The sequence below is a fragment of the Anser cygnoides genome, chromosome 14, assembly GCF_040182565.1.
Source record: "Anser cygnoides isolate HZ-2024a breed goose chromosome 14, Taihu_goose_T2T_genome, whole genome shotgun sequence".
In the NCBI taxonomy this organism is placed as follows: Eukaryota; Metazoa; Chordata; class Aves; order Anseriformes; family Anatidae; genus Anser; species Anser cygnoides.
Window position 1 is genome coordinate 19,374,380 of NC_089886.1, and position 24,005 is coordinate 19,398,384.

A 24,005-nucleotide genomic window follows, 5' to 3' on the forward strand; every position below is an offset into this window, starting at 1 on the left:
ACGTTAGGGAGTGAAAACATGTGATGAGTGACAGGACTAGTACAAAGGAACAAGGGAACCAGGATAGGAAAAGATAGAGAGACATGGAGAATCAGAGAGAAGGAAGATCGCTTTTTTTCAACATCAAGAATTTATCACACTATACTTCCACTGAGAGCACTTAAATTGACTTAAATTAGTGCTCAAGCTGTTGATGAGCCAACTTGGCTTTGGGATCCTGTTGAAATGGGAGGCACCTGGGTAGTAACCACCTGGGCTGCTCACCTGGGAAAGGAAATATGTAGTGGGGGTGTTGGGCCCTAGACAGGTACAAGGTCATCCCTGCTGGCATTGGTCCCCTCAATAGGCACTAGAGGAGCTTGTCTTTGCTTCTGGTAGCAGGTGGGGGGGTGAGCTAACTGGCCTGAGTTGCTTCTAGATGTCCTTTGGGCACACATAGCCTCCCTGATAGGGGTACAGTCGTGAGCTGGTACTGTTTGTATTGCATGTAAGACTTGACTAGGAAGCACCTTTTTTCTACATAGGCTCAACTAAGAGCACCCCAGCTCCTTACTGATGCAGGCTTAGCATCTCTCAGCACTTTCTCTGCAATGCAGCAGCATTTCCATGGTGTTGCTTCCCTAACTGAGCCTCTGGCTATTCTGAGCTTATTGTGCTGGCAGGTAAAATGCAGGTGGCCTGAGACACTCTGGCAAACTCAAGGTTGTGTCCTTAACTATTTTCAGATAGCTTTGTTCAGCGTTATACAAATTTCATTGTCTTAGCGTTCAGAACAATGGAAGAGTGGTGAAGATACTGACCTGCTCGAGTTAAACTGTTTATTTTTTTAGAGAAAAAGTCTTCAATACTCAATGTCATTGATTTGAAACTAGGCTTACATCAATGAAGCCTTACTGTCTTTGTACTCGTGCTTTACTTAGCCTTGACTTATTAATGATGATGAATTAACATAAACTTTCTCTAAATTAATATAAATTCTATGTAAGCCTATTTACTTTAGGAGCCCTCATGGATTTTGCTTTGATCTTGCTCAGTCTGTCTTTTAAAACACTTGAAAGTTTAATAAACACAGTTCTGATGTGGCTATAGCTTGTATTTTAACCCAAACTGTACCGTTATATCAGAACTTTTTGATGACTTGAATGATCCTGCTTGGATTGAAAAAGTATACTGTAACTGCAGCCAATTTTTAGAATATCAACAAGTCAAGTTATGGTATAATGTCTGCAGATTGTTTGACTATCAAATGGAATAGTACTGGATTCCCTGTTTTATGTACGTGGCCTTGCTGGCACTCCCTCCTTCAAAATAAAGCAATTCCAAGGTTCAAGGCTATGCCTGAGCTCTTATCAATCCTAGAACTACTGTTCTGTTGAGTTTGTTACTGTGCATAGTTTATGATACCAAATAAACTTGTTGTGTTTTTTTTTTTAAATCAGCAAGGCAGTCTATTTGAGCACTACTAACATTGTTATGCTAGAGAAAGGAGAACCAACTCGATTCATTATTTGTTTCAATTTTCATTATCAATGCAGTTACTGAAGAACACTTTTGATGCATGATAATTAATTTTCAATTGGAACAGGTGAAGTATGTGGGCCATAATCTTGAAAAATAAAATCTTTTGGCTGGTAAATTAAAACCAGCATTATAGGGATCAATTTTCTTTTTTAAATGGAATCTCTAAAGATTTTCTTAAATAATTTAGATTTAAAATGTTTTAAAGCAATAGATGATAGGGACGTAAAGAATATTTGAAAATCCATACTATGTTCATATTATTGAAACTTTATTTTGAAGAATTTATATCAATTAATTATTTAACATGAATAAACTTGAGAATTATGTTGAGATAATACAGATGTGAAAAAGTTATAGGAAATGAATACATTGTATGAATTATGAATGGATTACTTGTAAGGAAATGCTCAGTGTTATGCAACACATTTCTTAAGCATGTGTTCAGTTTCAAGTAAAAAGAGAAAAAAATAGTGTCCTTGCTTAAATTAAGGGACTCAAGTACTTTGTTTAAGGGATACCAGGACAATTAGATGTACTAGAAAGAAAATAGGGGAAAATTATTTCTGATGGACACTTGGTGGCAGCTTTTATCTGTAGGTTTAATAGCTGTTGCCACTTAACTTCATTGCTCCTCCTTTACAGCAGGGGACAAGCCAGAAAATAGACCATAAACAACCACAGTATGTTTTCACCAGAAGAATTGGTCAACAAATTTGTTGATCACAAAAATACTTTCCCAGGAACATTAAAATCAACACAAATATATACTTTAAATGAAGCATGCAGGTTTCTTCTGTTTCTTCTCTTTTGGAAAGCAATGAAGAAAATATTTTGTGAGGTTCTTTTTGCAAAATCCTGTGTAGAATGACAGGCAATTCGCGTATTTTATTTTAAATAATAATAATTCTGAAACTGGAGTTCATTTCCTTAAATGGGAAAGCTGCTGCTAGGCCTGGTGAAATTTCTCAGGAAATTCTTTATCCTGAACAGATCAATAGAGAGACTTTGGTATAGGATAGGTTGGGAGGGATGGTGGGCCACGAGCCCCCAGAGCAAAGCAGTGGTTATCAGTCTGAAATTTTAGCCAGGCTGGGCTGAAGGCAAACGACAAATCTGCAGCTACTGTCAGCGTCCTTCTGTCTGTGTGTCAAGGACGGGACCTGTCACAAACAAGAGATGCAAGTTATGGCTTAGGTATGGGGACAGGAGGGAAGTGCATCCCTTGGCTGGTCCCAGCTCGGCATCAGAACAGGTCGGAGTTGCTTGCTGGTCACCGGGAGAGGCAAACCTTGCTGCGTGGCCCGACAGGGAGCTGTGCTCCTGTCAGATCTGGTCTGAAGAGCTCACTTTCAGCCCCAAGCAAACGTGCGGTCTACAAGTTTCTGGCAGCTGAACACAGACTCATAAAACGAGAACAAAACCCATTTCTTATGTTAACACCGAGAGTACTATTGAGCATTCACAGGCTTGAAGCCGGGAGAAGCTCCGTGTCCCGCTTCCCAGGCAGCCCTCCTCGCCCAGCCCCAAGGCTCCCAGAGGCTCGGCTTCCCCCTCGGCGGCCGCCTCTTAATTACAGCCAATTAACCCCAGCGCCGCACCGTCGGGGGGGGGCAGCGGCACCCCCACCGCCTTTTCTTCCTCCTCCTCCTCCTCCTCCTCCCCCCCCCTCCCCCTCCCCGGCCGCGGGGCTTCCGCCCCCCCGGCGGCGGCTGGCAGCGGCTGCTCCCGGCCCGCGGGGGGCTTGGGGGAGCCGCAGCAGCACCGAGGGGGGACTCGGGGCCCCGGGGAGGGCAAAGAGCCGGCGGCAAGAGCCTCGGCCGGTTTGTTCCCCCTGGCGGCAGAGCGCCCCCGAGCCTCCTCCGGACCTTTGGTTGGATGGGAAGAACGAGGATGGAGGAGCGGTGGTGGAAAGGGGAGCTGGCGGCAGACATCCATCAGGCCCTGAGGACGAAGGTTTGTCCCCGCTCTGTTCCTCTCCCTCCTCCTTCTCCCCTCCCCTGCGGTGTGCTCCTGGCCGGGACCTGCCCCAAGCCGAAGCCGCACGACCCGCCACCTGCCCCGACTGGTCGGCAGCTTTAACTTAGGCGGCCTGCTGGTCGCTCCTTAGGTTAGATGCCAAGAGAGCACGGAGGCAAAGAAAAATCAGCGCATCGCAGGAAGCCAAGAAATGGTTTTGCTTCTTTTCACCAAGATAAATGCTAAGATTCGAGGAAAATATGGGACCTTGTTCCCTGGCAAGTTGTAAAGGAACTGAAAGATGCACCAACAGGGCTTGTAATGACTTTTCTAGAAGTTAGGGTGTCGTTACAGGCAGATTAGAAAGCCAAAAAAATGGCTTGCAATACACAAAATAGTGAATTCCTGTACTTGCACTGCGGGCAGGTAAAACTAAAGTTACTTGTTTGCTCTTTGTTTCCTTTGGTAGATCCCCAGCTCTGAAGAAGCTCTAAATGCAGCTTGTTAACATGGGGAACGTGGGAGCGAGCCCACAGCAAACATTGCCTACCTGTAGTTGACACAGCTTTAAGCTCATAAAGTTACTGCTAACAAAGTGAACGCTTTGGATGTTCTGCACCCTTTGTCTTCTTTACTGTCGTCTAGCAATAACTTCTGCCAGGTGATGCAATTGCTACCAGGTCTCTCGCAATCGGGTTGGTTTGTTCTCTTGTCTGCCAGCTGAGGCTGGGCTCCTCGGCCTTCCACGGGGCAGGGAGAACTGGGGGAAGCCAACTGACAGGGGAAGAAGAGGCTGGGGGTATTTTTTTGGTGGTTGGTGTCTTTTTTAAGTTCAGTGTATCTGCTACCTTTTAATCAACAACTTAATTCTTCAGTCTTCATTCTGGATGCATCTCACTGCTCTAAATTCCTAAAAACCACTCCTTTGTTGATGGATACTAAACCTAGGCTAGCTGAAATGACAAGAACTGCTTGAACTGAAAAAACCTTCAAAGAGGGAGAGAGTCTCTGGGCTGCCCTTTCTCTGCTGTGAGGAAGGTTTACAATGCTTTCATATACTAATTCAACCCACCTTGTGAGGTTGCTTTTCTTTTTGAAGGAAGTACAACATGACAATCCAGAGTGCTCATGTATCAAGGAAAAATAATGGCAGGTGTTAAGACTTCTTTGGTTCACTTTCTGTGATTTTTTTTTTTCAAGTAATATTCTGCAGAAACAGCTCTTAGTGTATTGCTGAGGTTCTCTGTTTTGTTTTTGTTCAAAACATCACAATTTATCATAAAATGTTGTGAAACTGCTCAAAAGGGTCCTGCAGCAAAGTTTGGGAAGATCAATTTTGAGGGACTGAAGCCAGTTTTGTAAGCCTAGACCAGTTTTAGGGATGCCTGTAGCAAAACTGCATAGAACAAAATAAACTGAAGTTGTTGCATCCCCACTACCGTGTTAGTGCATTATTAGTATATTAGCTCGTTAATACTGGGATACAGAAAATTCAGGCAATGGTGCTCTCAAGCCTACACGACTTCTCTGTTTTAAGATGCTTGCTGAGGAGTCTTAGTCTGGACCGGTGTGTCTTGGGTGAGAACAAACAGGTCTCAGTTTGAAGTATGTGAGTCTGATAGGAAAGTAACTTAATAAAAGATGCTTGTCGAGGAGGTTGAAATGCGTGTTGCGGGCTATTCAACTTCTTTGAAGAATGTACCTTAAAGTCTGTGTTTAAGGTAAGAAATAAAATTTCACACCGCTCTTTTTGCTAGAACAGCTGATGGACAACTAGAAGCAATTAAGACATAAGTTGAAACAATCCGATGTTTTATGTTAACTGCAAAAAATGTTACACGCACATGGATTGGAAGTTCTTGTTAACCAACTTGGAAGCTGGAGGTTTTGTGCCAGATGTTGTCTGCTCTCATGTAGAACACATCCATCAGACAGAGCACACACCAAATGCACCTGGCTTCTACTTCAGAGAGGGCTGAAAGATACTGCAAGACTTTGTGACTTCCCAAAGGCTCTAGTTCAATGTGGAGGAAATTAATAGCTCCTGAATTGTCTGACTAGTGAAATACCTGTGCTGTGGTTATTGGGATGCAGTGATAGCTTTGCAGGGCTGTATTCTGTAAGGTATTGGGAGTGCTGGTCTATCAGAGTACAACACTTATGTTTCAAAAGCGCTGCGCTCATCCTTAGACTTTAAATGAGAGTTTGTTTCTCTGGGTTAGACCAGAACATTAAACCTGTTGCAAGCCTGAGCCAGGAAGAAAAATAAAAAACAAAGCATACTGTGTATGTTTGTATTAGGAAAGTTGACATACGCCAAGCCATAAAAGGTGCTGAGTGTGCTGATGTTTTCTGATTCTTCAGTAACATAGGGCCATTGTAGAAATAGGTGATAATGGAAAGGTACTGGTTGTTCCAGGCAGCTGACTTCTCCATCAGAAATCAGAGAGCTTTCTAAATGGAAGTGGAACTACTGCGACATCTCTACAAAACTCTCCCCACTTGAATACTCCAGAAGTGTGGAAAGCTAAGTAACAAGTCAGTGTGTGGTTGTTTGTTTTTTTTGTTTGGTTGGTTTTTGTTCTGTTTGAGGAAATTCTTTACTTTAGACGGCAGTCTTAGTGTCCCAGCAAACCGAGTGATGTCTGGTGGCTATTTCTCTCCTGTTTCTGTACTTCTGCTGGGCTGTTTCCTTCCAGGATAAGTTCATTTCCTGCAATTAATGAGAATTACTAGATCTGCCTGCATTTCCCTTTTTATTCATCTGTTGCATAGCATCTCAGAGGAGGGCCAAATTTTACAGGACTTGTTGTTTGTGAATTGAAAAGGTTAATATTGTAACTTGATCTTTTTTATGGGAGTCTAAATTGCAGTCTGCAGTTGCTTTCAGCCAGGTCAGGAGAGCTGATCTTCTTTCTGCTGAAACCAAACAGTCCTTTAAGTTGTAAAAATGTGCCTCTAAGTGGTAAGAAGGTCTGAGTGAGTTCCTCTAGGAGAAAGCTCCTGTCTCCCACCTCCTCTTGGGGTTTAAAGATCTCATGAGAAATGCTGTTTACCACAGTGAAGTGTTTCGTTCTGTTTTGACATGCAACTTTTCCCTCAGCTTGAATCCACAGTTTCAGTTTGGACTGCAGTCCCTGAAGCAGGACCGCAAGGCACACAGAGCTTGTTGTGAGGGGCCCTTATCTTCACCGGCCATATGCACATTTCTTACAGTTCTAAATCTTCTTGTTAGAAGTAGTGCAGTATCATGTTATTAAGTTTATTCTGTAAAAATACAATCTTTTCTTCTTCTCCCTGCATCCAGTGTATGTGCCTGTATTTCTATAGTAGATTATGTCCTTGTGTTTTCTCTAGTTCTGCTGAAGCACCTGGTTTACTTGACCTGTTGATAGCATGAAGATTTTAATGTAACACGTACTATTTTTAGCCAGTAAGTCCACTCTTGTCCTTGTTATTTTAAAAACTTGTCATCCTTTCAATGCTTACCTAGTACTGATGGTAAGTTTGATACGTTCAAATCTGCCTGGCACGGTCTGAAATCTGGATTGGTGCAGACCAGACAACTGCACATGCAGTTTAAGAAGAGGGAAGGCACTACGGCATTGTGTAGGTGATGCTTCTGTTTTTGATTTTAAAATGAATTCTAGATGAGAACTTCAGGGGTCCCAGATACCTGTAGACATGCAAAAGAGTTTGGACTCTCTGCCATTACGATTAATCAAAAAGATAAAACATTAACCTTTTATTCTGATGAGCTTCTCCAGTTTGAATGAGCGGTAAGAAGAGAGTAGGTGTTAGAGGCATCGAGGTTTATTAATATTAGGCTTTTTCCAAAAGTGGCAGTCCAGCAACAACAGCATAATCTGTTCACTTGGTGTGGGGGGGAGGAATCTAGCTTTTGAAAAGCGGTAACAATAGCATTGCTGGCTGCTAGCTGTAACTTGGTTATGTTATTGATAGCAGCATATGCATGAAGCTGAAAGAAACAGGTGTCCTGGTAAAGTACATGGTTACTCATGATCTCTTTCTCCTTAAAGTAGAATTTCAATTTTCACACTCCTTTCTCTGATCCTTCTCAGATTAGCTGCTGAACTTCTGACTGCTTTGAACTGTGTAAGAAGGACTTAATGAAATGTCTGATGAAATACCACAGTGAAACACATGAAGTAGTGGATTTTCAAGCACCATAGTAGTTCAACTTGCTCTTAGAGTTCAAATGTTTGGGACTGTTGGGAGGATGCTGAAGGGCAGTATGTGTAAGCTCGAAAAGTTCGTAAGTGCAGTTGAAGGACTGGCCCGGTCTGCCATGTGTTTGGAGGGTTTTTTTGTATGACATCTTGGTAGTATGACTGAAGCTTAATTTAAGAGTTTAAACAAAGCTCTGATTTTAAGGAATGGAGCCTGCTTTTCTTTCTGGGTATTCTGAAAAACGGGGTTGTTTTTTGAAAATGCAAGTGAAATAGCCCAGTGTAAGACAAAGTCATTGAGTAGGTTGGCACTTGTGGTTCCTTTACGTGGCTGGAGTTCTGGAAGGAGGTGCATGTGAGTTTCGTGCTTCATTTGAGTGTACAGGAGCAATGGTAACAGAAGAAAATCTTAATTTATGGTGTTTTTCATTTGTGCATCTATGGAATGCATCATAAATCAGTAAGGGTAGCAGCTGGTAGCACTGATCTATGTGGTTTAAGTGTGTGTTTAAGCTGTTGCTCCATCCACCTGATTGGTCGCTGCTGAGCAAGAGAAAAATAAAGGATATGTTGTCTATGTGCCCTTATTAGAAAATCTCTGGGTTTTAAATTTTCACTAGAAATAGTAAGAGGAATTGTCTGACTTTTTTTTTAATGTGGTTCTGCCAGGTTGGTCTCTTACTTCCTCCATTGTGAATCCAGATGCTGTGCAAGACTGGCACTTCTCTGACAGTCTGATTAAGATTTGTCTGAAAGAAGTGAAGAGCCCTTAAATAAAAGGAAACAGTAGCTCAGTAGCTTCCAGGCTTGACTGAAAGGAGGTCGCAGCAGGGCTGAGAATAAGAGTAACAGATCACGCAGTGAATCCTAGGCTGTCCCTTATCATTTTAACATCTAACAGTTGTGATTGCTCTGTGTGTGTTACTGGACAGCATGGCTTGTGCTTGCACAGCCGAATCTAGTGTGGATGCTTGAGGACTTTTACCATGTGTTTCAACTCTGAGAGGAAATGCATCCTGCTGGTTATACCCAAAGAGCACTGCCCTGTCACTTAGGTTCTGAAGGGCAAAGGAGTCCAGGAAGGCTGGGCACTTCTCAAGAAGGAAAATCTTAACGGCTCAGGAGTGGTCTGTCCCCACATGCCCAAAGACGAGCCGACGCGGAACTAGACCGGCCTGGCTGAGCAGAGAGTTGTGGCTCGAGCTTAGGAGAAAAAGGAGGGTTTATAATCTTTGGAAAAGAGGGCGGGCTACTCAGGAGGACTATAAGGATGTTGCGAGGCTGTGCAGGGACAAAATTAGAAAGGCCAAAGCTCATCTGGAGCTCAATCTGGCTACTGCCGTTAAAGATAACAAAAAACGTTTTTACAAATACATCAATGCAAAAAGGACTAAGGAGAATCTCCATCCTTTACTGGATGCGGGGGGAAACTTAGTTACAAAAGATGAGGAAAAGGCTGAGGTGCTCAATGCCTTCTTTGCCTCAGTCTTTAGCGGCAAGACCGGTTGTTCTCTGGATACCTGGTACCCTGAGCTGGTGGAAGGGGATGGGGAGCAAGATGTGGCCCTTGCTATCCATGAGGAAATGGTTGGTGACCTGCTACGACACTTGGATGTACGCAAGTCGATGGGGCCGGATGGGATCCACCCGAGGGTACTGAGCAAACTGGCGGAGGAGCTGGCCAAGCCGCTTTCCATTATTTATCGGCAGTCCTGGCTATCAGGGGAGGTCCCAGTCGACTGGCGGCTAGCAAACGTGACGCCCATCTACAAGAAGGGCTGGAGGGTAGACCCGGGGAACTATAGGCCTGTTAGTTTGACCTCAGTGCCAGGGAAGCTCATGGAGCAGATTATCTTAAGTGTCATCACGCGGCACTTGCAGGGCAACCAGGCGATCAGGCCCAGTCAGCATGGGTTTATGAAAGGCAGGTCCTGCTTGACGAACCTGATCTCCTTCTATGACCAAGTGACGTGCTTGGTGGATGAGGGAAAGGCTGTGGATGTGGTCTACCTTGACTTCAGTAAGGCTTTTGACACCGTTCCCCACACCATTCTCCTCGAGAAACTGGCTGCTCGTGGCTTGGACTGGCGTACGCTTTGTTGGGTTAAAAACTGGCTGGATGGCCGGGCCCAAAGAGTTGTGGTGAATGGAGCCAAATCCAGTTGGAGGCCGGTCACTAGTGGTGTCCCCCAGGGCTCAGTGCTGGGGCCGGTCCTCTTTAATATCTTTATCGATGACCTGGATGAGGGGATCGAGTGCACCCTCAGTAAGTTTGCAGATGACACCAAGTTAGGTGCGTGTGTCGATCTGCTCGAGGGAAGGAAGGCTCTGCAGGAGGATCTGGATAGGCTGGACTGATGGGCTGAGGTCAACTGCATGAAGTTCAACAAGGCCAAGTGCCGGGTCCTGCACCTGGGGCGCAACAACCCCAAGCAGCACTACAGGCTGGGAGATGAGTGGTTGGAAAGCTGCCTGGCCGAGAAGGACCTGGGAGTACTGGTTGATAGTCGGCTGAATATGAGCCAGTAGTGTGCTCAGGTGGCCAAGAAGGCCAACAGCATCCTGGCTTGCATAAGAAGCAGTGTGGCCAGCAGGTCTAAGGAGGTGATTGTCCCCCTGTACTCGGCTCTGGTGAGGCTTCACCTCGAGTACTGTGTTCAGTTTTGGGCCCCTCGCTACAAGAAGGACATGGAGGTGCTTGAGAGAGTCCAGAGAAGGGCAACGAAGCTGGTGAGGGGTCTGGAGAGCAAGTCTTACGAGGAGCGGCTGAGGGAGCTGGGGTTGTTCAGCCTGGAGAAGAGGAGGCTCAGGGGAGACCTCATCGCTCTCTATAGGTACCTTAAAGGAGGCTGTAAAGAGGTGGGGGTTGGTCTGTTCTCCCACGTGCCTGGTGACAGGACGAGGGGGAATGGGCTAAAGTTGCACCAGGGGAGGTTTAGGTTGGATGTTAGGAAGAACTTCTTTACTGAAAGGGTTGTTAGGCATTGGAATGGGCTGCCCAGGGAGGTGGTTGAGTCGCCATCCCTGGAGGTCTTTAAAAGACGTTTAGATGTAGCCCTTAGTGATATGGTTTAGTGGAGGACTTGTTACTGTTAGGGCAGAGGTTGGACTAGATGATCTTGGAGGTCTCTTCCAACCTAGACGATTCTGTGATTCTGTTATCTTTGCCTTTCTCTTTGAGGTTGAGTTTGCTCGGGCACCCTGGAGATTAGCAAATGCTAAATTCATCAACTCTACTGTCAGACTGTTCACAAACATACAAATTCGTAACCTTTCTGACCTATTCATTAAATTGCAGTCAGCTGCCCCAGCACAGAGAGACTTGCCAACAAGCTTTCTACAAATGATTTTGTTACTGGAAGGGCTAGCACTGCAATTTGTGCTGCTGAAGGACTGTTTTTGTGGGGAAGAGTGAGTAGCATGCCAATAGGTGCAGAATTAAATCGATAGGATGCTATCTAGTCTTAACTGTGAAAAAGCATGCAGAGGGCTCTGAATTTTCAAGTCACTATAATTAAAAAATAATAATAATAATAAACTAAATTTTTAACCCTCTCTCAAGCCTTGTTTTTAAATTCCTTGTATATAATCTTCTCACCTGCCTAAATAATGGTATAGTGGTGTTGGCTTTTCATGATTTCTCATACTTGGTGCAATAACTATATCTGGGAGATCAATTTGATACCTTTCTTCCCCAGCTGGAGGACTGGTTAGAACACAAACCAGGAAGGAGCTTTTCTCTTTCATAGACCTACTCTTAATAGCATGCTAGATAATTTTCCCTTTATTTTTAATCTGCAGGCATTTCCTTCCTGTTTTAATGGCAACAGTTTTGCAGTATCTGTTGTTCTTACTACTGGAATTCTAAGAATCTAGTGGAAGGAACCTACTTGCTGTTTTCCAGAACATGCAACATACAGACCGTTAAGCGATTGCCTAAGTCACCCTTGTTTTCACTAGTCTTCTGACTTGAAATACTTAGCAGCCTTTTCCATGTCCTTTTTTTTTTTTAATTTTAAATTGGAGTGCCATATATTGACATCACACACAAGTGGTGCTTTCTTGGGTTTAGATAGCGTTCCCCTGGATTAAGAAGGATTGTGGAGGTCTTGTTGAGGCTTACGTACTTTGCTGGGCATTTTTGTTAATTGGTTGGAACCTTTTTTTCTGATTTTGATTTAGGATTGGTAATCAAGATCTGTGAATTGTGGTAGCAGGGGCAATCTTCTGGATTCTGTTCACATGTCCAGAAACAGAAGTAGTTAATGGGGTTAAAAAGGAATAATAGTGAGATAAGGATCAGGTTTACCATTGTAAATTGAACTTGTGTCTATGTAGGGGAAGTATTTGAACAGCTGTTTTTAGATGAATGGACTTTACTTTCATTGAGTAGCTCTGGTTTAGGTGCTTCATTCTGCTCCAGAAATGGGAAGGTAATTTACCTGGCTCTCCACAGAAGATGCAGTGCTCTGGACATCCCTGTGTGCAGCAGCTTGGGTGTCTTGCAAAGGAGATGGATGGTGCTGAGAGGTAGAGGAAGATGGCAAAAACACTGGAGCTGTTGCAGGAAGTCAGGATGCTGCTTGCTTCGCCTGTGGGGGAGAACAGATCCAGACTGAAGTCCAAGTGACATGGTAGAAAGCTAAATTCATTTAACATCTCCATGAATTTCAGAATCTGAGGCATATTTGTTAGTTTCATCTTCCTGTCAAGAAGCCTCTGAGCTGTTCTAAAATACCTTGATGAATTTCACTTTTGTTCTGAGAACTGAGCATTACTGGTATGACTTATTACCATCCTGTCACATCACTTGTTAACTTTCCCACTGCTTGTCAGTTCATTACTGGCTTAAATCAGTGGGAGAATTGTGCTGAAAAGAAATCGGACAGCAAAAAGTCTGTGTGGAATTTCTTTCCATACTGAACACCCAAGCTATCTGATGTAGTACTCCAACCAAAGTAAATGTTGGGCAGACAGGACTATGGCAACTGCTGCTGTAAGGGAGCTGGAGGAATTGATCCCGTCAAGTTTTTGTCCTCTCCTCTTCAGCTGTAGTTTGGCTGATTTAGTTCAAACAGCCAGTGAAGGTGTAAGCTTCATCTGGCTCGGTTATTTTGCTTCTGTTAAGTCTTGTTGCTTTGTATCTCCTCTAGGGGTGGGTTCTGAAGAGTTTGCTCAGCCCAGTTACAAAACCATCCGATACACAGATGCAGCCTGGTCCCTTGGGCCCGCTGGGCAGTCAGCTTGCCTCCGGAGCTGTGGCTGTGTGATGAATGGGGAGCCACTGTCAGGAGCCTGGCTGTCTTTCGGATGTGATTGCTGAGGGAGATATGCTGTCTTTAACACCACTTAAACATGTTTACACTGATTCCCTTCTCTTAGGTCAGGTCTTGAAGCTGGTGGGAGGTGGCTTATGAATTGTCTTCGCCTTAAAGCAGCTTCTTTTGCTGTCCATGTGCAGTCACGATTTTACAAACCTTTTTGTGTTTGGAGATCGTGGTGATCGCTTTAAATGCTGTGCCCTGTCTTTCTGGAGGCTTTTTGCTGAGAGATGCTGATCAATACGTTGAGCAAAGTTTGTTGAGTAAGTTTCAAGACACCTGTAAGCCTCTTACAATCCTGCTGCTTTTAGCATTTTGATGTGGTGATGGTGCAGCAGCCCACAGCCGGGCGGTTGGAGTGGAGAGGAGAGAACAGGTCAGGGATAAGCAGAAGCAGTATATGAAAGGGCAATTCCAGCAGGCGGCAGGACTAACAGTTTCTTCTCTACTGCTTTTCTGGAGATAGAGGAAAAGTTTAAGCATCGGAAATGATTTTATTCTTGTTATACGATATTTTTTTTCCAGAGCTGTAGTTCCTAGTCCTCAACAGTATCTCCAAGTAGCTAGGCATTTTTTGCATTCAAGAAGTAACTTCTTTTTTTTTTTTTTTCCCTTGATGAACTTATGCAAAAGAAACCTAAGAGGAGTTGATGGAAGGGGATGCATATCCACGGCTTTGTTTGTAGGGCTTCTCACTTTGTATAGGTCTTCGGTGGTTGCCAAACACAACTGTGAGCCTGCTTATCCAGCTCTTGCATTGTTACACCATCTGCCTCTCTCTCATAGGAAGCCATCTCAGCGTTTCAGGCTGATCCTAAAAGCAGCCCTACTGAAGTACTTAGCTGCTTGGTGCTATGTGCTGCACGGCAAGGCTCTTGCCTGTGCACAGATGATAACCCTGGATCAGTTAATACCTGGGAGCTTGTAAGGAACCACGGCCTGTAGCATCTCCTAATTTAACCCTGTAATTGAATCTTGCCTAGTTTAATTCTTGTTATATGGAAGCCCCCATGGTTTTATTTTGGTGCACAAAATCAGAATGCCTCTCACAGTCTTTACTAGCAACTGATTGGGGTGATGGGAGGAAGGAAAAAGGTAGGTGTCTTAAATGGGAGTAAAATGTCTGTGTTAAACTAGTGGCAGAATAATCCGATTGGTTTAAATTCAGTGCTTTGAGTGGTCTTCATAAATTCTCCAGTGGAGTGCAGTGAGTAGGGGTGCATAAGGGTATGCAAGGCAATTAAAAAATTGAATTTATGAGGGATTTCTGGGCATAAAACAATGTGGGAGGACATCTTCCATTGTCTCTCTCCTTTATAAATTGTTACTGGTGGGGGATTTTTTTATAATCCCCTCCCAGTGAAGGCTGCCCCAGATCTAAGAGGGCTGTGTGCCTGTCCCCAGTCTGTGCCCGTTCAGTCCAGAATGCCTTTTCACTGACTTTTCTTTTTTCTTTTTTTGAAGGCCTGGGAAGCAATCATCCCTAACAGCACTTGGCTTGCTGTCTTCCTAAGTTACTTCTTGTTAGGGATCCTCTCTGGTTTCCAGTTCTGCATGCCCTTCTGAGCCCGATTGTGTCGCTCTTTTCTCCTGATAAGCTGAACCTGCTCACCGAGTGCTTCCTTCCAGGGAGACGAGAGAGGGGGGGCAGCCACCGCACCAGCTCTGCATGGTGGTGCCTCCTCTGTAAACGGTGCAGCCAGTGCAGATACTTTGGAGCTCTGATCTCTTCGTCTTGATTTGTTTAGTAGGATTAACTGCTCTATGTACCACTCTGTATTCCAATATAATACGCATTTATCTTGCAGCACTATGCTACTTCTAACTCTTTTTCAAATACATGTAATACGAAAATGACGTATAAGTGGAATCTGAATTACTGAGATGTACCTGATTTTTTTTTCCTTATCCATGCCTACTGACGTGTATTCAGCCTATTTTTATTAAAGTCTGGTCATGGTAATGCATTAGTAAATGATTATTTCTAAACTAAGAAAGTATTAAATGTAGGCATTAGATTTTTTTTGGGTGTTCCCAAGGATCTTCACTCGTTCCCTTAACCTACTCTTTGCATAGTGGCTACAAACCTGTGTGGAAAACCCTTGCAGGTGAAGATCTAGCATAGGTAGACCGAAAACTTCAATAATTCTGCCTTTAAAATGAAAATTTGTATACCACATGAAACAATCTGTCAGATTGTTAGCTTTTATAATGCTGAAATAGGTTAGTACAGAAAGTGCTTGACTTTGCTGTAATTAGAAGTCTAATCATTCTCCCATGATTTTTTCTTGTTAATGTCTATATTTTTTCTTACTGCAGCTATGCACTGTGCGTGTGTTTTAACATTAGATAGTTCTTTATGCTAGAGACCTATTTTTTTTTTTTTTGGCACAGGATGTAGGAAGTTGGGCAATGAAAGAAGGGACAGTATAGGAGAAGCATATCTTGCAGTGACAGCCTATGAAACAGTACTTAACAGTCCAGTTTGGGTGAACAAAATAAAAAGCAGTCCTTAAGGGACAACTTTCATGGCAAAGGATTTTGGTGTTCCTGAGAATTGCAAGCTCCTGGGTTAAACTAATTTAAAGTATTTGAGCACGTGTTAAATGTTTGTAAGGGAAGTGCATGGATGACCCAAGAACTAGAAGTTAATTGACTGTCAAAACATGCCCTGACCCAGCCCTGATTTCTGTGTCAATCAGTGCTGTATTTGCTAAGTGGCTGCCGCAGCAGGTGGTGGTTGGGATTCCAGACAGCAAAATGGTATATAAATGGGATATTTCCTTACCTCTTTCCTCCTTTTTTTTTTTTTCTCCTTCTCTGTTACCCCCTGTAGGAGCTTAACCTACCTTTGTATAAGGCCCATTCACCACAGATTGGGATGCGCCGGTACTTCATTGATCTCTTGACCATCCTCAGCAACCGTTGCAGCCTCTGCCCTACAGCCCGGCATCTCGCTGTCTACTTACTGGACCTCTTCATGGATCGCTACAATATCAGTGTCAAGCAACTGTACATCACTTCATTTGCCTGTCTTCTCCTAGCAAGTAAGTTGGCTGCTGTCTACTAAGGCCTTTTTTTAACTTTCTCTGAGCAGATGGTTGTTCTCCTTACACGTCGTGTGCTGTTTTCTCTGTTAAGACTGCAGCTTCTGTCTACTTAGGGTAAGTGCCTAATGAAGTCCACAGAAAGGCATAAAGTAGTCTTAAATTCTGCCCAACTTGTGTTGCACATCTGCATGCTGGTGTTAACGTGCAGGGGAATTTTGGGTAGCTGAAGCTGGATCAGTGGAAAGGGATGACGAAGATCAGGGAGTGACGGAAAGGAGGTGGCAAGACTGGGAGAGTTTGGTTCTAGGGAAAAATCGGTAGTAGAGAATAGCATGTGTAACACAGTCTCTCCTGGAGATCTGTCCTTGTCTCTGTGCCTCTGTTATCACTGGGCATAATCGGTTCCTTGTAAATCAGAGTTTTCTTGCACAGGGGCAAAAGGAAAATTGTTTCATGAGGATATGTTGATGATGCTGGAATGTCTGTTGCTTGTTCTGGGCTCCTATCAAATAGCTGGTCATTGCTATGTAACACTGAAGGTCTGGTGTTGGCATCCACTTGAAAAAAGATCTTGAATATTTGTCATTAGTATTTTCTTGAAGTCTCTGCAGCCAGTGCTGTGCAAGTGGAAGGCAGTGGGGCTGGTGCCTCAATGAATTGCAGACTACCCTTGCAGGCTTACAAACTCTGTTTCTAGGTTACAGGGAAATCATCCTGCCATATAGGAGCCAGGCAGAGAAGCATGCTATTGTTGTGGACAACAAAAGTTACGCAAACTGCAGCATTAGTGGCTGGAAGGTGCAAGTAGTCATACTGATTAAGGTAAAAATTGCTATGAAGACCCAGAAACCATTTCTCAAGGAAATAAGGTGATGTTATTTGCTTATTCCTCAGGATGCAGGTTTGCTACTGCTTTTCCCTGCTGGGTGTGCTCTGAAGAGCTTAATCTGCAGAGATAATGGTAAAAGACTAACAAACCATACATATGGTATATTTAAGCACTGTTCACTCATCAGAAAAAGGTGGTGAATTATATGGAGCAGTTGCTGGTTCATGTTACAAAAAAGGCCAAGATTAAAATCAGAACAAAGAATCGAAACGGTTTCTGTAGGTGTAGTTTTGCTGCAGCCTACATGAGCCCTGGGTAGAGCTGTTGCGGTTCTGCTGACCTGAACATTTTGTGAGCTCCTTTGGAAAAGTAAATTGGCAGAAAACTATCCCAGCTGAGGAAGTATTTTCTTTCTGTTTACCAAAGATTTTTCTTCACTCTCCTGAGGGGTCAGACAAGCTTCATGCCCTTGCAAAGGAGGGGAGAGGGACTAAGGCTGACCTTAAAATTTTTAGGAAACTGCGCCCTTTATTTCAAATGCAGCAGAATGAAATACCAGGTTCAGGTAGCCTGGAGACTGAAGTCTGTTCAGAAATGCACTCCTCAGCTTTTGGACCTTCTGATGGATTTATTTTTTTAGTATGTGTGTGTGTTTGTGTAACATCATAACTGCAAGAAGCCTCATAGCATTGCTGTGTTTTTGTTTTTGTTTTTTTTTTTTCCTCCCAAGTACATGGATGAATGTGACCTTCAGGAATAGAGAATAGGATTTTCTTTAAATCTGACTATTTCAAGGATACTCCTCTTCCATTTTTCCCAGCATAAAATTGATGCTTCAATGGTTCTTATTAAAAACTTTTTTTTCTTTTGATTTAGAGGAAGAATTTATAGCTGTAACTTACATTTGCAGTGCTACACAGACAGGATGGAAGTGGTACCCTCAAACTTTGTAGGAGTTGTCAGAGTTGGTATAATGGTAGGATCTTGGGCAGAAGTTTCCTTTATGAGATTGGGAGGGCTGGACTCCTGTAGCTTCTAGGATTTAAAAAGAAATAATAATAATAATAAAAAGCTTTTGAGGCTGTCCTTATGTAAATGAATAAAGTCAAATGCAACTCTATATCACTTCTAAGCAACTGTGAAGCAAAGGAAAGCTCACAAACTGCCCTGCAATAGCACTAGAGGGAAATGTTTTGCAACTTCTGCTTTATTATTTTTTTAAGGCAATTTGATTAAAAGAGCAGGTCTGGGTCTAGTGAGCTAATGAATATGAGAATCTTTCTAAAATTGACACTAGCGTATGCAGCAGCATTCGTACATCCGGATCTGGAATAGAATCATGCCTTATAGGGAAAGATCCGTTATTGTAAAGGTAGCTTTCCTACCAATGTGTAGAAGTAAAATACTGAAAGTTGAACCAAAGCAGCTTTGCACAAAACGATGTCTAAATAATTTCTATAGATAAGGTTTTATATTCTAGTGTTCAGTCTGGAGACTTTGGGGAGCACAGCAAACACTGTTGTTTACTGTTAGGGCCATCTTAATGTGTAGTAAGGACCTTCTTTTCTGGTATGTGTAGCTTGAGCTGATGCAAGTCAAGTCAGGAAAAGTTATCTGACACTAAGCAGGGATTCCTGGATTTAGGTTGTAATTTTCAAAATGATATGAAATGGAAAAAATCTTGTAATATGATTTTTCTCTTCAGCTTTGTACTAAAAGTCTCGGAGTATTGACCTGAAGTCACCTGAAGTGTCTTTCTCTAGCAAAGAAGAATAAAACTGGTTCCTTGCCTGTTATTGCAAATGCAGCAATTAGAACTTCCTGCAAAGTATTACTGTAGGAAGTTGCATTGTTTTTCAGCAAAGAATTGCAGCGAAAGTGCTCTTCAGTCTGCGTAGCAAGACTTTGTACTTATTAAAAATACGTATATAACTTTAGACAAACAAAAACTTCAGCTTTATGAAGTAGTTCAGTTAGCAATTTTTCAAAATGCTGCTGTTTACTCCATCAAGATGAATGTTTAACACAGAATATCTTTCACTAAACATTACAAACATGTTTTGAGAAAGCAATCAGGAGGAAAAAACAAACTTCCTTAGAAAAAAGCAAGAGGTTAAGGGTAGTGTGCAGACCACAAGCAAGACGAGGTCTGGTTAGAGGTAAGAATTCTTACATGTAAGTGCGGGGATGGTTTATGTTTTTTTTGAGAGGGTTGGGAGGGGTCAATAGGGAAGCTTTTGGGGACACAGCTTTTGAAATGGAAGCAACAAAATTATAAGCTAAATGTTAGTTGAGTACAATTGGGTAAGCTCAGAGAAATTGTTGGCAACTTGTATTTAGGTTGAAGTTTGCTTCTATCTCAGATCTAAAGGAGCTCAAAAAAAAATTTTTTTTTTTTTTACCCTCCACCTACAAACTTTACTGTCACACATCTTTGAGCATACAACAGCAGTGTTCTCGCGACACGGATCGCAGCATTTCCCTGGTTGTCTGTAAGTTAGCTGGAGCTATTTTCTCCTGCTGTGTTCTAGAAAAGCATTTTGACTGGCTCATCAGTTTCCCCAGACATGGAAACCGGATGATGATAGTGCTTCCCTCGACAGTAATAACTGCAGAGGAGATGAGGGAGTGGGAAGATAACACTGTTCCAGACAAATTGTGCTGATAGCCAAATAATGTTCAGCCTGGACTTGCTGCAGTTGAGAGGAACGTGGGTGTGTGTCCCCTGAATCACCCAGTCATTCTCTAGTCGGAAGATGTATGTTTCTTCTGCAATGTATGCACTGAGTGATAATTGGAGAAGGCCTCTGGAAATTCCTCTCAGATAGTTTAGCCCCTCAGAACAGCTATAAAAGCTTTGAAGTTTACTAACGTCATCAACAGTTATTTCCTCTGAATCAGTTCTGAAAATGAATGATACTTGTTCACCGAAATCTAGAGGTGAACTGAAAGCTATTGGGGGAGGGAAGGAAATATCACTGGAAAAACTGATTTTAGGTACTTCAGGAATGTGTTCAGAACAGATGTTTTTTTCCTTCACTTACATTAAAGGAAACTTTATGCTCCAAACCAGAATCACAAGCGAAACGTGCTTTTGTAACACAGTCAGACCTAGTCCACATGGACATTTTGGCTAGGTACATGGCTGGAAGACAGAGGACCTCCTTTCCTGGTCCAGCTGTGCTAATGGAAGAGGTTGTAGGTTCCTGCTGCTGCAAGAAGATCCTCAGTGACATTCAGCAGTTAAAACTGCTCAAGAAACTCCATGTGTCCCTTGCTTGATGCAGACTAGTGACTACCCAGGTTGACTGCTTTGCTGGTAAACCGGGGAGATGGTGGCTTTTGGTAGGTGGCAGTGCTGTGCAGCTGGGACTGCTGGTCTTCTGGCAACACAGCTGGCTTTGGTGCAGGATGATTACCAACCAGTTCACCTGCACAGAAGCCAGGATCCTTGTCTCAGCACTCAGCCATGGATAGATGCTCACTTTGGAAACAGATAAGATGGCTGAAAAGTGTTATTACTTTCCTTGTCTACCTGTAGTGTACTCCCCACCTCTCCCACCAGTGTTTTGAGTAATCTCTGGCTTTCTCCAGACAAAATCAGCTGGCATTTAAATAGTTTCTGTAAGTGGATTGATTTTAAGTAAGTTACACATGTAAGTAAATGTTAAGTAACGTTTTGGCTGGAGAGAATTGAGGAACTCACATTTCACTCCATGTCCTCAGCAGCTGGGGGGAAGGCAGCCCCTTGCAGAGGAGCACTGCTGAGCAGCAGCAGGTTGTAATGCTACAGACTGCATCTTAATCAGGCAATTTATTACAGAAAATGGGTGTGATATTTTTAAGGTGCTCTAGCTCTGTTGGATAAAGATTATGTAAGGACATCCCATCTGCTATAGTGCTGCTTGCCTTAAATTGCCTGCCAAAAGCTGTCCAAACCAGCTGCCCCAAAGTAGATGAGATGCACTGATACAAACTGTTCAACTGGTCCAGCTGCAGAAGTAAACTCTGGGGAGACAGCAAGCACCTGGGCAGTATGTTTTAAACCACCACAACTGTTTCTCCTGTGAGTTTTGTAACCGTGGTATTTGGTTGTTGCAATGTTACGGTGTGTAACTATAGTTCAAGCAGTACAGCTTTTGCCTGTTGCTGTAAAATCCTACCTGCACCTTACAGATGCTTCTTTCTTCCCTGATTAGCTAACCCTCTTCAGTAGCAGGTGCTTCAGCAGCTGATAAAAGCACCAGCTTGCTCTCCCTGAGCCATTCAGCTGCATTGAATGTTCCAGCAATTCTAGTTCTTATGGGCCCCTCTTTCTGGAGGGTTCTGCTGCTATGGAGACACACTAACAGTTTTTACATTTGAGTATTGTTGTAAGCAAAGCTTTAACACATCCAGTGCTGCATTGCTTTACAGAGCACTGTGTTAATTTTCTTGTGGTTGTCTTTATTTTGCCCAATTCCTTAATATGCCAGTGGATTCTTAATAGCTGAGTTAGGACACTAAAGAAATTAGAGCACGAAAAGATGTTAGTCCTAACTGGGCTGAATTTAGGGCATGGATAATTGTTTATTACCTAATTCCCTGTTGCCTGTGTAAAACCATCAGCAGTCAGTTTTCCCACTGGCCTGTGCTTTGTGATCCATTCTTCATTTACTGTCCCGCTTTCACGAGCAGGTAGCTCTTCTGACAAAGGCAGCTGAGCAAGACAATAGTGTGTGTCAGTCCCAGATATGGAGTTGTGCTTATAAAACTTGCTTATAAAGTTATACATTTTTCATTTACCTGGTGATATAACATGGGCAGAATATTTTCTTTAATATGTTAAACTTTACTAGGAAGTTATTAGAAACTCAGGTGCATTAAGCACCATGGTTTGCATGTGTGCTAGGTATTGTACAGACCATTGAAAAATCCCTGACTGCTGGCTTTGCAAGACACTACAGAAAAAGGAATTCAACATGGTATCTCTAATCAGCCTGTCTCTTTCCTCTCTTGCTTAGAGGACTGTTAGAAACTGTATTTGTCTAGGAGTGGCATGGGAGAGAGTGTCAGAAGTTTGTTGTAGTGCCTTCTGGACCAAGATAGGAATAATAATTAAAAAAAAAAGCTGTGTCAGTAGCCACAGGTCTGGATTTTATGTTGGGCTTGACTGGTCTATCCTTTATTTGGATCAATTTTGATTGTTTACGGGACAAAAAATACTTGCATTTTAATTTCTCTTTAAATTGGCAGTCCTTTTTTTGTTGCTTGGTCTTCTCAAGGACCCTGAAAATGTAATAAAAAAAACCTGCCTGCACATTCTGCTTTTGTTTTAGTATCCGTGCAAAATGCCAGGAAAACCATTTACCCACCTGCCACAAACACTCTGAACTGTGTGCTCTGCAGGTAGGTGTACCTAGTGACTTTTACCTCCTACAGTGGATGAATCAATACTTCAGGGTATGTTTGACAGCAGTGATGCTCCTGTGACCTTTATTTTTTCCTAAGGAAAAGCTGGAATGGATGGATAGGCTGTTTTGATAATGTGACAAATATATTAATGAAATGTACTCTTTATAACTTAAACCTGTTCCCCTGACAGTAGGATTTAATCAGTGTTTCATTCATCAAAAGCATTGATATGTACTATAAAGAGCACTTATTTTTATTTTCGTGTGTGGGGATGGGGGCACATGACCACTTATTTAGAATTTAAAAACAAGTTAGTCACAAACAAATGTAAACTTCCATTATATTTTCACCTTATTTTATTCATTCTATTGACCTCAGTAGGCCTCCTTGTGGATGTTGTAAATTTTAGACATACTTAAAATAAACCTTCCTTTAAAGGCTTAGGACTCTGTCACCTCAAAATAAAAAACTCTTTTTGAGGACAACAGTGATAACTAAATAGCTTTATAGGTAACTAACAGCCTGAATACAACAGCAAACCTTGAAACTGAGGTTGTCTATAGTGGCATTTCAGAAGCATGCAGATGACTCAGATAAGCAATTCTAAGAAACTTCGCACTCCAGACTCCAGGTGATAATGTTGCTCAAACAGTTTTGCTTTTCTTCCCTAAGGGTGTTGTTGATTAAACCAGCTAAAGTATATTGCCTGGACTACCCTAGGCTTGCAACTGTCTCGCCTGAGCCTTGAATATTTTTGCAACATTTTTACTGGAGATCCTGGTAAATAATAAATACCCTGCGCAAAGGATCTGAGTTTCTGTAGTACTGCTAAAGAAGCCAAAGTAGCAGTAGTATTTATGTTCTAACTTATGGAAGAAAATGTATTGGAGAAGGACACATGGCATTTCAAAATCATCCTAAACTTAGTCTTTCCCAGCGTGCCTGTGATCTATTTGGTCTGGTGCAATGAGCTAACTTTTGCTGTCATTTCCAGATTTCAATTTAAAAATAGATGGCCAGTGCTTGGCAAGTAAAGTTTTCAGGTTAAGGTGGGACTGTGAAAGAAAAAGTGACTACTTTGGCTGCATATTGCTTTGGAAAGTAGCTTGTGTTTGAATTTTACAGTTTAGTTAAAGTGACATTCCTCAATTGATTTACTTACCAATTCCTGTCTCAGTTCTGGGATCTTCAGTTTATCTAGCTACATTTATACTCGGTCTCCAATTTGCTGCAGTGACTGCTGTTATCTAACATTAAAATTAAGAACTAGTATTAAAAAGCAGGAGGAAAAAAAAAAGATCTAAATCACTAAATTTAACTGTTGCCCATTAATTTTAACTTTGACTTGACCAAGTTCATTTAGCTTTTAAACAGCTTTGCCCTGTGTCAGTATGGTAGCTTTCCAATGCTACCATGCTGATAGTCTGCTTTCTCTGTTCTCCAGACTAGTCTGACATCTTGAAATTTCCAAGGTTTAGTGGGAAGTTAGAAGGAACTGTAACTTACAGAAGTTAGAATAACAGATCCTTGGTTTCCTGGGCATACAGCGGTTTCTCCTATTTCTGCTAGCACGATCCTTAAGCTTCTGTATCAGACTGTGACGTCACCTTGGGTAGGAAAAGGACCCAAAGGGTTAACTTCTCAATTTTCATTTTTCTTAAACAGTTCTAAATTCAGGTTTACCAAGGGGATTCATGAATGTGTGTATACAGACTCCTAAATTTTAAAGTTTTTTTTTTTTCAC

At 42.5% G+C, this 24,005-nt stretch overlaps 1 protein-coding gene and 1 long non-coding RNA gene across 5 annotated transcripts in view; one reads left to right on the plus strand and one right to left on the minus strand.

Moving 5' to 3' along the window:
* Nucleotides 1-1,856: 1,856 nt before the first annotated feature.
* On the minus strand, nucleotides 1,857-21,569 carry LOC106034383 (uncharacterized). 2 transcript variants are annotated; one of them, XR_010824945.1, is made up of 4 exons: nucleotides 21,444-21,569; nucleotides 17,770-17,902; nucleotides 12,110-12,259; nucleotides 1,857-2,681 (listed from the first exon to the last, which is right to left on the minus strand). It is a non-coding gene; the product is annotated as an uncharacterized lncRNA (long non-coding RNA). The 2 variants fall into 2 exon arrangements; XR_007163671.2 differs by lacking the exon at nucleotides 21,444-21,569 and adding an exon at nucleotides 21,031-21,413 and having other exon boundaries at nucleotides 1,858-2,681.
* Nucleotides 3,204-24,005, plus strand: part of CCNJL (cyclin J like) — a 32,304-nt gene continuing 11,502 nt past the window's right edge. For all 3 annotated transcript variants that reach the window (XM_013178502.3, XM_066977223.1, XM_066977224.1), the window contains exons 1-2: nucleotides 3,204-3,474; nucleotides 15,825-16,035. In XM_013178502.3, coding sequence (XP_013033956.1) covers nucleotides 3,397-3,474; nucleotides 15,825-16,035 — 289 coding nt within the window. In that variant the 5' untranslated portion in view covers nucleotides 3,204-3,396. The remainder of the gene's footprint in view (nucleotides 3,475-15,824; nucleotides 16,036-24,005) is intronic.